The sequence below is a fragment of the Homalodisca vitripennis genome, chromosome 2, assembly GCF_021130785.1.
Source record: "Homalodisca vitripennis isolate AUS2020 chromosome 2, UT_GWSS_2.1, whole genome shotgun sequence".
Lineage (NCBI taxonomy): Eukaryota > Metazoa > Arthropoda > Insecta > Hemiptera > Cicadellidae > Homalodisca > Homalodisca vitripennis.
The window spans coordinates 208381202-208396017 of NC_060208.1; the positions used below are offsets into that span (position 1 = coordinate 208381202).

Consider the following 14816-nt stretch of genomic DNA (forward strand, 5'->3'; position numbering starts at 1 on the left):
TGGCGTTATATGAAAGTTAATTGCTTTATTATTGTGCGAATGGTTTATTAGTAAGAAATATTGTACAGGCACTAACTTCATAATAAAGCAACAAAGACTTCTCATTTGTACATCCGAGTCCTCTTTAATTCTAATCTATTCACCAGATTCTAATTTACTCCAGCCCCTTCAACATATTCAAAGAAGCGCTATGAATGTAACTAATACAACCCCCCACCCTCACCTATGCCTACAATTTGTATGTTTTGACCAATGTCGGTAACCCCACCTCCATGTCTGGGTTGGTGATGGACTCTCCTCTCACGTTCTGCCTGGTGAAGTGCTTGCAGCCGTGAGTGTACAGTTCTGACGGGATGCTGGATGTCCAAAGTTACGATCGTTGTGAACTCCTGGTACGTTACGTGCGGCGGGTCACCGAGCCCGCTGAACGGCGTCAAAGCGATGCTCGTAGCGCACGCGCTATCACAATCAAAATCGAGGGTGTCGGCAACGGAAGCTTGCCATATTCCTTGCGGAACCCCAACATGCCTTGTGGACGTAGCACATATCAATGCCTTTCTGTCACTCAAACGTGCAAAATATTAAATATGTCAGGAAGAACTTTAATAGCTAGCTACTCATAAACTGATTGTTTTTATTTGTATGTTTGATTTTGCATCTCGAGGTGGCCTTAATGTTGTCTAACTTTCAAAACGATTTTTTTAAAAGTACTATTGTCATGAGTTGTGTAGTGTAATCATTGAACATAGCATACAGTTTTTATGTAATCTAGTTCTTTATTGTAGTTTTCTTTGAAAGTGTGTGAATTTAAAAGCCAGTAAAATCTTTGAATTGAATTGTTGCTCTTTTTTGTGCAATGGATGTTAGATTCAATGATAAAAATCTATCTGTAGATTTGGTTTCCTGTACATACGAATTCAAAATTTTGTTAATTTCTAATCACTAATACATAAAAAAATGAGATACTATTGTTTTTGGAGTAAAAATTATAACAATTTTTTTAATTTTTAAAAGTTTGAAAAGGCCCATTCAAAAAATAAAGAGAATCACAGTGGTGAACAATCAAGCTAAATGCACAATCGTAAACTGTACATACACTAGTTTATAAAAGTTACAATTATTTACTTATGTTTAGTTAACTTTATTCTGAAAGTTTTTAATTTTATGTTGAAGACCTTTAAAAAAAACTGCCTATTGGTCCTTGTTCTGCTACATCCCTCATGTGATTAGAACTAATCATGATAGAACCAAATCGATTAGAATAGCTTTAAATAAATTGTAGATTTATAAGATGTAGGGTGAATGTCAGGAAGAAAACACTTAAACCTTTCAGTTTCAATAGTTAATAGATGGACAAATGTTTTTTAGGAATTCACCAAAATGCGCACATCCTGAAAAAACCAGATTTTCCAAAACATGCATGAAATATCAAAACCCTACTTCCAGTTAAAAAATGGATCAATTTTAACAAATATTTTATGATTTTAAATTGCAAAATAAATATTAATTAAGTAAAAAATTCTATACAAGCACATAACCAGCTGATTAATCGTTATAATTTGGTTGTCTACTTTCCTTTAATTGCTATCGATTATAACTTAAAAAGTGAGAGCAATAAATTATAACTGATTCAGTTTTTCAAGACACTCAGAACATGTAAAATAAAACTTGTAACTCTTCGTAAATCCTCGGCTTTTCTTTTCAGTGTGAAATATGTTATGATGTCCTTGAACCATTTACAAAACACTCAAATTTACACAAGCATATATTTATATACATCACTACCTTAATATTGTATAATTAGAACTTATATAAGTAAGGCCAAACAAAAACTTAATAAATAACTAATTCTGAACACAAACAAAAATTACAAAAAAATTTTGACTAATAGTTTTCTTACACTACAAAGTTAACAGCGTAAACAAAAACTCTGTCCAAAACGACTTAAAAATACTGCTAAGACTAAAATTCCACACTTAAATGACAAATAACATATGAGCACCTGTAGTCCCACCCCACCTTCTGCAGTGCCTGGTGAACACGTTCTCACGCGTGTAAGGTCGTGTTTCTTCTTCCGGTGGTTGTTTGCGACGTAACACATGGCTTACAACCTGTTCCTGGTCCCCCCGAAGTGTGTCCGGCCCGTAGTCAACGAAGATACCGCCACCCGTACATCAAACTCTTACAGTAACCTTTTACATACAGAAACAGCTATAATTTAATAGAAAGTACTAAATGGTGATTACACCATCATTAAAAAAAATATAAATGAATTGATTTGTTTTTCTAAACAATATATTCTCAATAAATTCTTATTGATTTTTTTTTATCAATAAAAATGTGTTTGCGAGGGTACTGATAGAAAAAAAAAAAAAAATTGACTTCATACGACTATTTAAAAGAATTATTAATAAAAAAGTTAAAAATGGAAGGATCACATAATTTACTTGACTCACACTAAAAACATTTAGACCGTTAAACTTTAAGTACATAAGTTTAACCTATTTGGGGAGTAGCAGAAAGTTATTTCCAAAAGCGTACAGACGGTTAGAGCCCGTTTTGATCCCAAAAGAGTATTGACGGTTTATGACCTCCATGACGGGTTGCTAAACATCAATATGCGAACTTACTTTAATAGTGCACTCTAGTGCGTTCTTACATACTATTTCGACTTGTAATGTCCAAATAATTATTGCTGATGTGCTGGCTCCTAGTGACGAATACATAATCACAGATTTGCCGCCAAAAATGTTCTGCGTTCATTTTCTTCGCGCGCGACGTCCATTAATAGGCTATACATGGAAGTCCAAAAAACCCAAATGATAAAGTCCCACATCATGGACTTCCGAATTAACGTTATCGAACAGATACTGGAAGCACTTTTGCACCCAAGGAAAAAAAGCCGCAGCTTGACGCGTCCGTTGGGCGGAGCCCAGCCACCGCTACACACTTGTCAGTGTCGCCATTTCCGCCGCCCACTACCAGTCAAGGGAAAATGGCCGAAGGCAGCTAAAAAAAACGCTGCTTTTGTGTGTTCCAAGATACAACACGGGTGGAGCGTAAAAGAAAAAAACTCTTATGTTGCACAAAATGTGAAGTACACTTTGGTGTGTACCCTGTTTTAGAACGACTATCAAACTTGTAAAATCCTAAAAAAAAACAAAATGTATGAATTTATCAAGTTTGTAAGATCCAAAAAATGCATTATTATGATATTTTGTAATGTTTTTCCCCCCAATACATTTATTGAAAAAAATGAAAAACAAACAACAATTTTTTCTTTTTACTCCCAGGAGGTTCATTAAGGATAATTTGGCTTACATTCTCCTCACAGCCTCCTCTTAACTGACGTTCTAGTATATACTAGGTAGAGATGACGTGTTTAACTAGCGTCAGTAACTTCCCAACAGGTTAAGGACACGAACCAAAATGGCCATAATCGATGTGTATGTGCAATCACTATTTTTTCTTTTGGGATAATTTCTTGCGTGCTGACACAGACGTAAAACAATTCTGTAACTTATTAATTGTCCAAACATTTATACTAAAAGTCCCTGTTTTTTAAAATAGAGCAAAAATATCCCACCATGGCTTTATTTCACTAAAGACTAACAAAAAACGACCTGTATATTATATCTCATTCTAATTCGTAATTCATAAATTTAAAATTTTTGCTAATTACTTTTTACTGAGAGCACACTAATCAAGATACACTTTGTAAAGAATAACCTGGAATGTCATGTTAAACTTGTGGAACTAACAAAAATCCTTTTCTACTACAAACTCCATTATATGTCATCAATACTCTTCAGAGTAACGTAAGCTAAGAATTAATAATACATTCGAGGCGTGATCAGAAAGTAAGTACTGTCTCATTCTACTGCCGGCTTGTAAGTTGTTGCAAAGACTAGTGCGTCCCCTTGTTTCACTAGGATATCGACTCACGCCATTTTAGTTGTTCTAACGTTGTGTTTTCAATTTCTCTGACGTTAAAAAATTTTTAAGACAATTAGTGATCTTATTCATTCTGTGAAGATTTTGTTTCTGTAAGAAGATTTGTTAATACAAAGAACTGTGAAACCGCTGAAATTTAACGTTCAAAAATTCAAGAAGTTACAGGAATCCCACATGAATGGACGGAATGGTTGAAAGCGATTTAATGTTTCTTATGGTAGATGAAACAAAATGTGCTTGATGAAATTGGAGCGTCGCCTTTTCGGCTATCTGCCTTTTCCAACAAACTTCACTCACATCTTTTAGTACTACGTAAATCTCACTGACGTGTCACAAAACCAAGATACTCGAAGTGCTTTTGACTTTTTTCTCCACGGTACAGTGAATGAAAATGGTGAGGAAGTTTTATACAAAAGAGTGTGATTAGGTGATGAACTGTGGGTTCCCGTTAAGTCACACGTCGCGAACCGGAATCAAACAAGCAGTCAATGAGTGGCGACACACACAATCCCCCGAAAACAGAACATTCAGACAACAATGTCTGCACAAAAATTCATGTGCACCTGTCTTTTGGATCGGAAAGGTATTGTGCTGCTTGATTTTCTCCAAAAAGATATGAAACCAATAATGCGAAAGGTATTCGCAAAACCTTAAAAAAGTAAGGCGGGAAATTCAAAACAAATGGAGAGGTTTGTTCAAAACGGGAATTGGTGTTCTCCATGACCGATGCTTGCCCCATACCTGCTGGTGACTCTCAAACATTGGTTCGACAATTTCATTGGACAGTTCGATCACATCGGAAACTTTGCACTGTCTACCACTTGTTCTGCACATGAAGGTCTGAGCTATGCGGTCAACACATTGAAACCAACGATGAAGTGATACTGCCATTGAGGTCTGGGCTATATTTGTTGGCGGGAGAACCTTCTACCGTATGAAGAGGGTATACGACAGAATTGATCACCCCTACGAAAAATGTTTTAAAATCAGTGGTAAACCTTCGGGCTTTCATGTAGAAAACAAAATTGGTTAAAAAAATTGGTGTATACTTTTAAAAAAAAATGATTCTTTCCTTCTGAACACGACGCCTCAGATGTATATATTTAGTCAACCGTCCTAGTATTTACTTTTTAAAAAAATGATTAAAATTGCTGCGATCTTCATTACTCGGGACAGAGAGATATGGTGGTGTGAAACAACTACGCTTGTCATTGATACTCATTCAAGCCCCCGCTCATTATCTGATAAGTTCCTCTTTTGTCTGTCAGACCAAGCCTGAATACTCAATTAATTTCCCTAATTATTAAATTTTAGTTTAAATACATTAATTTCCGTATAAATATATAACTCCAGGTATTTATGCTCTAAAATTATTATCATTTCTCTGAATTTATCAGTTCTTCAAACTGTATTCAAGCTCATATATACTGTGATAAGTGTCTAACGGTGGACCTGCAAATCAAAATCGAAATAAAATTCTCTGCCTTCAAAAAATATCTGAGAACAATCTTGCGATTAAGAAGTGAATGATTCACAGCATCATTGAACATTTGACCTGTATATCTCACCTGTTGTTGAAATACTGACAGACTAAGTAAACCAATTCACAACACATTATACGGATAGGAGAATAATAAAACATCAATAACACATGAAACAGCCATAATCTCTATACTAGGCTAGGGTAAACGTAAACTAGACGGTTGACTTAAATATATCATATGAGGCGTGTTCAGAAGGAAAGAATCATTTTTTTTAACAAGTAACACAATTTTTTTCAACACAATTTTGTTTCTACATGAAAGCCCGAAGGTTTCCACTGATTTTAAAACATTTTTCGTAGTGGGTGATCAATTTGTCTATACCCTCTTCATACTGTAGAAGGTTCTCCCGCCAACAAATATAGCCACGACTCAATGGCAGTTTTCACTTCATCGTTGGTTTCAATGTGTTGACCGCCTAGCTCAGACTTCATGTGCAGGAACAAGTGGTCAGACAGTGCAAAGTCCGAGTGATCGAACTGCTCCCAATGAAATTGTCGAACCAATGTTTGAGAGTCACCAGCGGTATGGGGCCAAGCATCGTCATGGAGCAACACAATTCCGTTTTTGAACAATCCTCTCCATTTGTTTTGAATTTCCCGCCTTAATTTTCTTAAGGTTTTGCAATACCTTTCCGCATTAATGGTTTCATCTTTTAGGAGAAAATCAATCAGCAAAACCTTTCCGATCCCAAAAGACAGTGCACATGAATTTTTGTGCAGACATTGTTGTCTTGAATGTTTGTTTCTTCGGGGATTGTGTGTGTCGCCACTCCATTGACTGCTGTTTAGATTCCGGTGTGACATAACGGACCCAAGTTTCATCACCTATCACACTTTTGTATAAAACTTCCTCACCATCATCACTGTACCGTGGGAGAAAAGTCAAAAGCACTTCAGAGTCTCTTGGTTTTGTGCACGTCAGTGAGCATTTACGTCAGTACAAAAGAGTGAGTGAAGTTTGTTGGAAAACGTCAGATAGCGAAAAGGCCGACCGCTCCAATTCTCATCATGCACATTTGTTCAACTACCATTAAACATTCTAATCCGCTTTCTCACCATTCCTTCATTCATGGCGTCTTCCCTGTAAACTTCTTGAATTTTTGACGATAAATTTCAGCCGGTTTCACATTCTTTGTATTAACAAATCTTCTTACAGAACAAATCTCACAATTGATAAGATCACTAATTGTCTTAAAAATTTTTAACGTTCAGAGAAAATTGAAAACACAACGTAGAACAACTAAAATGGCGTGAGTCGATATCCAGTGAACAAGGACGACTAGTCCTTTGCAACACTACAGCGGCAGTAGAATGAGACAGTACTTACTTTCTGAACACGCCTCGAATGTATTATTATTCTTAGTTACGTTACTCTGAAGCGTTTGAGAAATATAATGAGTTTGTAGTAGAAAAGATTTTTGTTAGTTCCAAGTTACATACATTCCAGTTATCTTTACAAACGTGTATTATTAGTGTGCTCTCCAGTAAAAGTATTAGCAAAATTTTAAATTTATGAATTACGAATTAGAAGAGATATAATACTACAGTCGTTTTATTGTTAGTCTTTAGTGAAATAAAGCCATGGTGGGATATCTTTTGCTCTATTTTAAAAACAGGCTTTTAGTATAAATGTTTGGACAATTAATAAAAGTTTCAGAATAGTTTTATCTGCAGCACCGCAAGAAATAATCCCAAAAGAAAAAAGTGATTGCACATACACATGATATGCCATTTTGGTTCCGAGTCCCTTAACCTGTTGGGAAGTACTGACAGCTATAACCGTCATCCTACCTAGTATATACTAGAGTAAGCAAAATTATCCTTAATGAACTCCAGGGAGTAAAGAAAAAATTGTTGTTGTTTTCATTCAAAATGTATTGAAACATTACAAAATATCATAATAATGCATTTTTTGGATCTACAACTTGATAAATTCATACATTTTGTTTTTTTTAGGATTTTACAAACGTATGATAGTGTTCAAAACACGGGTACACACAAAGTGCTACTTCACATTTTGTGCACTCATAAGCAGTTTCTTTTCTTTTACGCTCACCCCGTGTTGTATTTGAACACACAAAGCAGCGTTTTAGCTTCCTTCGGCCATTTTCCCTTACTGGTAGTGGGCGGCGGAAATGGCGACCTGACAAGCGTAGCGGCTGCTGGGCTCCGCCCAACGGACGCGTCACAGCTGCGGCCTCTTCTCTTGGTGCAACATGTGCTTCCAGTATCTGTCTGATAACGTTAATTCGGAAGTCCATGATGTGAACCTTAGCATTTGGGTTTTTGATTCCATGTATAGCCTATAAATGGACGTGGCGCGAGAAAATGACAGAACATTTGGCGGCAAATCTGTGATTATGTATTCCGTCACTAGGAGCCAGCACCATACAGCAATAATTACTTTGAACATCTCACAGTCGAAATAGTATGTAAGAACGCCACTAGAGTGCATAAACAGTAAGTTGCAATATTGATTGTTTTAGCAACCCCGTCATGGACGGTCATAACCGTCAATACTCTTTTGGGATCAAACGGCTCTAACCGTCTGTACTCTTTTGGAACAACTTTCAGCTACTCCCCAATAGGTTAAACTTCACTTAAAGTTTTAAAGGTATAAATGTTTTTGTGTGTCAAGTAAATTATGTGATCCTTCCATTTTAAACATTTATTAATAATTATTTCTAAATATTCGTATGAAGTCATTCTATCAGTCCCCTCGCATACACACTTTCTATTGATAAAAAAAATCAATAAGAATTTATTGAGAATATATTGTTTAGAAAATCAATCAATTCATTTATTTCTTTTATTAATGATGGTGTAATCACCATTTAGTACTATCTATAAATATAGCTGTTTCTGTATGTAAAAGGTACCTGTACGAGTTTCTGTACGGGTGGCTGATATCTTCGTTGACTCGGGCCGACACCTTCCTGGTGGACCAGGAACAGGTTGTCAACGCCCGTGTACGTCGCAACAAGCCCAGGAAGAAGAAGACACGACCTTACACGCGTGAGATCGTGTTCCACCAGGCACTGCAGAACATGTGTGGTGGATACTACAAGGTGCTCATATGAATTTGTCATATAAGCTGTGGAATTTTGTCTTAGCCGTATTTTTAACGTCGATTTGGCAGAGTTATGTTTACGCTGTTAACTCTTGTAGTGTAAGAAATATTAGTCAAACAATTTTTTGAAATTTTGTTTGTGTTCAAGAATTTTTATATATTAATTTTTGTTTAGGCCTACTTAAAAAGTTCTAAATATACAAATATAAGTAGTGATAATATAAATAAATCTTTTGAAATATGATTGTTTTGTAAAGGTTCAAGGACACTCAAACATTTCACACTGAAAAGAAAGCCGAGGATACTAAGAGAACAAGTTTATTTTCATCGTATCTTGTCTCTGAAAATGAATCAGTTATAATTATTGCTCTCACTTTTTAATTTAATAACTGATAGCAATAATGGAAGTAGACAACCAAAATTACTAACGATTAATCAGCTGTTACTGTGCATTGTATAGAAATTTTTACTTAATTAATATTTATTTTGCATTTAAATCAATAAAATATTTGTTAAAATTAAACATTTTTAAACTGGAAAGTAGGTTTTGATATTTCATGCATGTTTTGAAACATCTGGTTTTCAGGATGTGAGCACTTTTGGTGAATTCCTAAAACATTTGTCCATCTATTAACTATTGAAACTGAAAGGTTTAAGTGTTTCTTCCTGACATTCACCCTACATTTATAAATCTAACAATTTATTTAAAGCTATTAATCGATCTGGTTCTATCAATGATTAGTTCTAATCACCATGAGATGTAGCAGAACAAGGACCAATAGGCAGTTTTTTTTAAGGTCATCAAATAAAATTAAAACTACAGAAACAAGTAAACATAACAAAGTAAATACATTGTAACCCTTCTTATAAACAAGTGTATGTACATTACTGATTGTGCATTTAGCTTGATGTTCACACACTGTGATTCCTCCTTTATTTTTTGAATGAGGCCTTTCAAAACCTTTAAAAATTAAAAAATTGTTATAATTTTTAACAAAACAATAGTATCTCATTTTTATATGTATTAGTGATTAGAAATTAAACAAAATTTGAATTCGATATGTACAGGAAACCAACTCATACAGATAGATTTATTATCAATGAATCTAACCATCCATCTGCACAAAAAAGAGCAACATTTAATTCAATGATTTACAGGCTTTTAAATTCACCACTTTCAACAGAAAACTACAATAAAGAACTAAATTACATAAAAAAAATGTTGCTATGTTCAATGATTACACTACACAACTCATTGACAATATACTTTTAAAAAATCGTTGAAAAGATAAGACAACATTAAGGCCACCTCGAGATGCAAAACTAAACATACAAATAAAACACAATCAGTTTTTGATTAGCTAGCTTAAAGTTTCTCCTGACAATTAAAATTTGCACGTTTGAGTGACAGAAAGGCATGTGATATGTGCTCCGTCCACAGGCCATGTTGGGGTTCCGGCAGGATGGCAAGCTTCCGTTGCCGCACCCTGAGTTTGATTGTGAGCGCGTGCGCTACGAGCACCGCTTTGCGCCGTTCAGCGGGCTGGTGACGCCGCCGCCCGTACAGTACCAGGAGTTCCACGATGTGACCTTGACACTCCAGCACTCCCCCAGTCAGAACCTGTACACTCACGGCTGCAAGCACTTCCACCAGGCCAGAACGCTGCTGGAGTCCATCACCAACCCAGACACTGAGGTGGGTGTTACCGACATTGTCGAACATACAAATTGTAGCACTAGGTAGATATGTATGTTACATTCTTAGCTCCTTCTTTGAAATGTTGAAGGGCGCTGGAGTAAATTAGAATCTGTGAATAGATTTGAATTTAAGAGACTCCTGGATGTACACATGAAGAAGTCTTTGCTTGCTTTATTATAAAGTTTAGTGCCTGTACAATATTTCTACTACTAACCCTTCGCACAACACTAATAAATCCATTAACTTTCCTATAACGCCAAGACAAGTAAAAAATGTTGTTTCTTAATTAAGTTTAAATCTAATTTTTATTATAAGTAATCAGGGTCCCCACCCGACCGTGAAAACCGTGAAACCGGGAATAAGCCGTGAATTTCGTTCACCGTGAAAAAACCTTAAATAAGCCGTGAATTTTGTTTACATACCGTGAAAATCTCTACAACTTTTGAATAAATAAAATCAACACGGGTCGTCGTCAGACGATCATATGGGAAAGTTGACCTTCACTATTGCAAAGTAAAAAGTAGCACGCAATGTAGGGGATAGACCACGAAGTTTGACAGGTGCTGCTATCTGAGCGATTTTACTGATAATATGGTTTATAAACAAATGAGGAAAAGGAAGGGCCGGTGGGAGATGACGCTTCCGCTCAAATCATGTGAGGCCTGTCTTTGTCTGTCGCCAGGTTCCGGGCCTTGGCTACGCTACGCGGCTGTAAACAAGGCAATTCTCTGATTGAACGCGAGATTAATAACACAATTTAATTACTTGATAGATTGTCGTTTAATGTAAACACTTTTTCGTATTGGAGTTTTATTGTATCAGATAAAGTCTATTATTGTTTTCATAAAATAAAAAAAGTATACAAATCCTTAATCTAATGTAAGGAATTTAAATTACATTTTAACTTAATTTCATTCTATTAAATCCCTTATTTTATTTAAATATTAATGAGAAAAATGCTATTCAGTACGATATCTATATATCGTTGTGTGTAATGAACTTGTTAACACAATGTAATAATTATAAAAAATTTTAATTTATGGTGGACAATAAATTGAATTAATTTAGGGTCTTGCGTAAATAAATAGTATAATAATGTGACGGAGCAGAACCTACACGACACATATCAATTAACGCAGCGAGACCATAACTTTATAGGCCTATATAACTGTTTTAATTACCAGTAAGGTCGTTTGAGAAAACAATTTTATTTTTCATCTCTTTAGATATTAAACGGTAGTGATATGCGTTTTCCTTATCATTAATATTTTTTATGATTCCTAAGCTGCATGGATATTACGAGTGTACACGGTTTTAAATCTTTTATGGTGAATGTGTGTTTAAATTGTATAATGTATTAGTAAAAATATTACAAATGAAACGTCATGTTATAAAAACGTTAGAAAAAAAAACCATTGCATTTTTTCTAACCAGGAAACAACAAACGTCAAGTAAACGTTTGTAGTGTTAAGCTTTATTACTACAAAACTACAAATCGAGGAAGTCGTCCAAGTCAAGTATAATTTTGTCGGGTTCCATACGACTACGTTAACGCTATTAATCATTTCATGCAGATGAAAAATATATCGTACAAGGTTCATTTATTGTAATGTGGTGCAGCGATGTTATGGTAAAAATAACCTTTGTTGTCTACTGTCAATGAGAGTGGAAGGGGAGGGGTATATCGTGTACTCCACTCCCCCATCCTCGGACAACAGCTGGTTTCATGTCTCAACATGAAAGATTTGTTTCCCAATCTTATTCTTATTGTGAGAATTGATATAAAGATTTAAAGCTTTTCATTCAACTCATTCTGACACTTTCTCACGGAAATTCTTCTGTTGAAAGAGGCTTCTCTGTCAACAAACAGTGTATAGTTGAAAACTTGAAGGAGGAGAGTTTAGTCGCGTTGAGAAAAGTTTGTGACGGCATATCAGCAGCAGGAGGATTGGAGGCAATGGAAATCACTAATGAATTAGTTCATGCTGCCAAAAATTCCCACGCCCACTACTCGGAGCACTTGGCAAACAACGAGAAAGAAATGAAAGACAAAATTAATTCTGAGAAAAGAGAGGAAGCAAGCTGCAATAGAAAAAAAAGAATTGGAAGCACAAAAATTCCAGGTTTTTGTCCGACGCCAGGAAAAAAGGGCAGCTGAGTTAGACGATAAGATACAGGAACTTAGCAAAAAGTGCAAATCGTTAATTCACTTTTATTCTAGACATTTTTTATCAATTTCTTTATTTATGTGTACAAATATAATTTTTTTTGTTGATAAACTGGTACCAAATAACTCTTCTTATAACAATTGTATATAATTTTTATACATTTAACGTTTATATGTTATTTTAATTTCAATAAAATTGCCTTTTCTTTATGTACTAATTAAAATGTGAACCTGTGATTATGTGAAAATTTTCCTGTGGAAGAAATCGATCGAAATAATAATAATAATGTGTTAAACAAGAAAATAATTTAATAATCACGCAAGTGTACTTCATGGACTCAAACGAGTTAGCCTTAGCCAACGTACGAATCCTGTCACCCTGCATCTTGTCTAACCTGTGTCAACAAAGTTCTCTTCAGATTTCAACAAACTTGTAAGTTAAAGAAAATTATGAGCTATGTGCATGCTAATTATATTGAAATTTGTCTTTGTCATTGCTTTGATGACTGTTATGAGATGATGTTTTGTAAAAATAATATGCCTTGTTATATTCATTATGTAGCAAATCGCACATAAAATCGGGCGCTCGCCGCTCATTGCTTGCGTCGTAACCGAAGCCTATTGTTATTTCGTTCTTTTAGACGTTTCCGTCAATTCCTGCACGACCAATGACATCGTTAGTCAAATGGGAAGAAGTTTTATATTGTATTTTACCGCTCTGCCGCGTCTGTAGTGTTTACGTCTCAACTTCGCCCCTCTCCAACACGATTTTGTTTGTACCGTAACGTTGTTTTATGAAAACTTTCCGACCTTGAATTGAATTTAAATTTTTTTAACCATGAAAACCGTGAATTAGCCGTGAATTTGAGTATTTAGATTGAGTGGGAACCCTGGTAAATGATAAAATATTAAAGCAAAAAAAATGATAAAACACAGCATTTTACTTAAATTAGTGTATTTATTGATAAAAATAAAAAAGAACTATTTACAAAACTGTTTATTTTAAATAAATTTTAATAAGTAAACTAAAAAAAAATTGTTTACTCCTTTCAGGTAAAATGTCCTGTTTTATCCTTTTTTTTTGCTTTTACCTTTTATAATTTAGTTAAAATAAAAGTTAGCTTTGAACTTACAGAAACAAAATTTTTTACTTGTCTTGCCATTATAGGAAAGTTAACGTGTTGTTGGCGTTGTTTTATTAGTGGTGTGAGAAGGGTTAAACTATTGTATCTACCTGTGAACATTAAGTGGGACTCGCAGAACAGCAGTAATGTGTGTTAAACAACTTATTTTCTCAGAACTTAGTAAATTACCTTCGTAACAGAAAATGTTCAAACAAATTTAAGCAGTTTTATGAATAAATAAATTCATAGTAACTATTGAATTTAATACTGCTTCTTTAAGCTTTTTGATAATAGTTATATAAAATGTGTACACTGCCAATAACCACACACACACACACAAAAAGTGACAAATCTCGCCTAATAATTGTCAGTTTTGTAGTAAAAATGTTTAAAAATAAATTGTCTTGCAAAATTTAGATACATCAAGTGGTTTTTTTTTTTTTTAACAATGTGAGGAAGGACAAAATGAAGTATAAGTAACAAGGACTTTAAAACAATTTCAATATGACATTTAGATTTACTTTTGGCCCAGAAACAATGCCTTAAAATATTGGTAGGGTAGAAACACCCTGCATATTTAAGTAAAAGTTTTGAAGGTACGTTACATTACAAAAATCTTCAAACTTTCTAAAATAATTGCTAATGAAAAGAAATTACCTCCAGATCGAAGATGGTGGTTCTGTTGTACAGTGTTTGTCACAAGTAATATATAACAAAGATCTCACTTGCATAGATATATAATGACTAATACATTGTGTAATTTCAGATAAACGAGTTGCTGCGTGTGACCAAGACCAACTTCGTGGTGCTGAAGCTGCTGGCGACTGGTCACAAGAGAGAAAGCTCCAATCCTCCTGAATTCGACTTCTCCTACCACCACCACTTTCCCATCATCAAGATACATTAACATTGTACTCTAGTCAACAGTCAGACTGTCATTATGTTATAATTTATTGTTTATTATTAATAAATTTATCATTTCATACGTATGTTATTGGTTTACAGTCCTGCCCACCAAGCCTTGCCAATATGCCATTTCGAGAGATTATCAAAGCCACTCATAGTTTTCACTTTTTAATAAGTGGAATTGGGTTGTGGTCCAGAGTTAAAGTGATTCTATTAGATATAAAAAAGTATAGAAGCCACTTTTAAGGAAAATTTATATTTAGGGTTTCAGTGAGTTTGCTTGCTACACGTGATTCAATATATCTGATTAAATTTCTTCAAGTTTATATCATCAAATAAATATCTTTTAGAAA

At 34.6% G+C, this 14816-nt stretch overlaps 1 protein-coding gene across 1 annotated transcript; it reads left to right on the top strand.

Moving 5' to 3' along the window:
• The first annotated feature begins 353 nt into the window (after nucleotides 1–353).
• On the top strand, nucleotides 354–14542 carry LOC124355980 (N-alpha-acetyltransferase 35, NatC auxiliary subunit). The gene is made up of 4 exons (XM_046807128.1): nucleotides 354–537; nucleotides 8354–8565; nucleotides 10009–10263; nucleotides 14324–14542. Exons 1-4 carry the CDS (start codon nucleotides 354–356, stop codon nucleotides 14462–14464), a joined length of 792 nt encoding a protein of 263 aa, XP_046663084.1. The 3' UTR covers nucleotides 14465–14542.
• The last annotated feature ends 274 nt before the right edge of the window (nucleotides 14543–14816 follow it).

Bases quoted from the DNA above. Each gene is read 5' to 3' on its own strand.
- LOC124355980 (XM_046807128.1), top strand. From the start codon at position 354: ATGCTGGATGTCCAAAGTTACGATCGTTGTGAACTCCTGGTACGTTAC. The intron at 8,566-10,008 runs GTGCTCATATGA...CTCCGTCCACAG, and splicing joins TGTGTGGTGGATACTACAAG to GCCATGTTGGGGTTCCGGCA. The intron at 10,264-14,323 runs GTGGGTGTTACC...GTGTAATTTCAG, and splicing joins TCACCAACCCAGACACTGAG to ATAAACGAGTTGCTGCGTGT.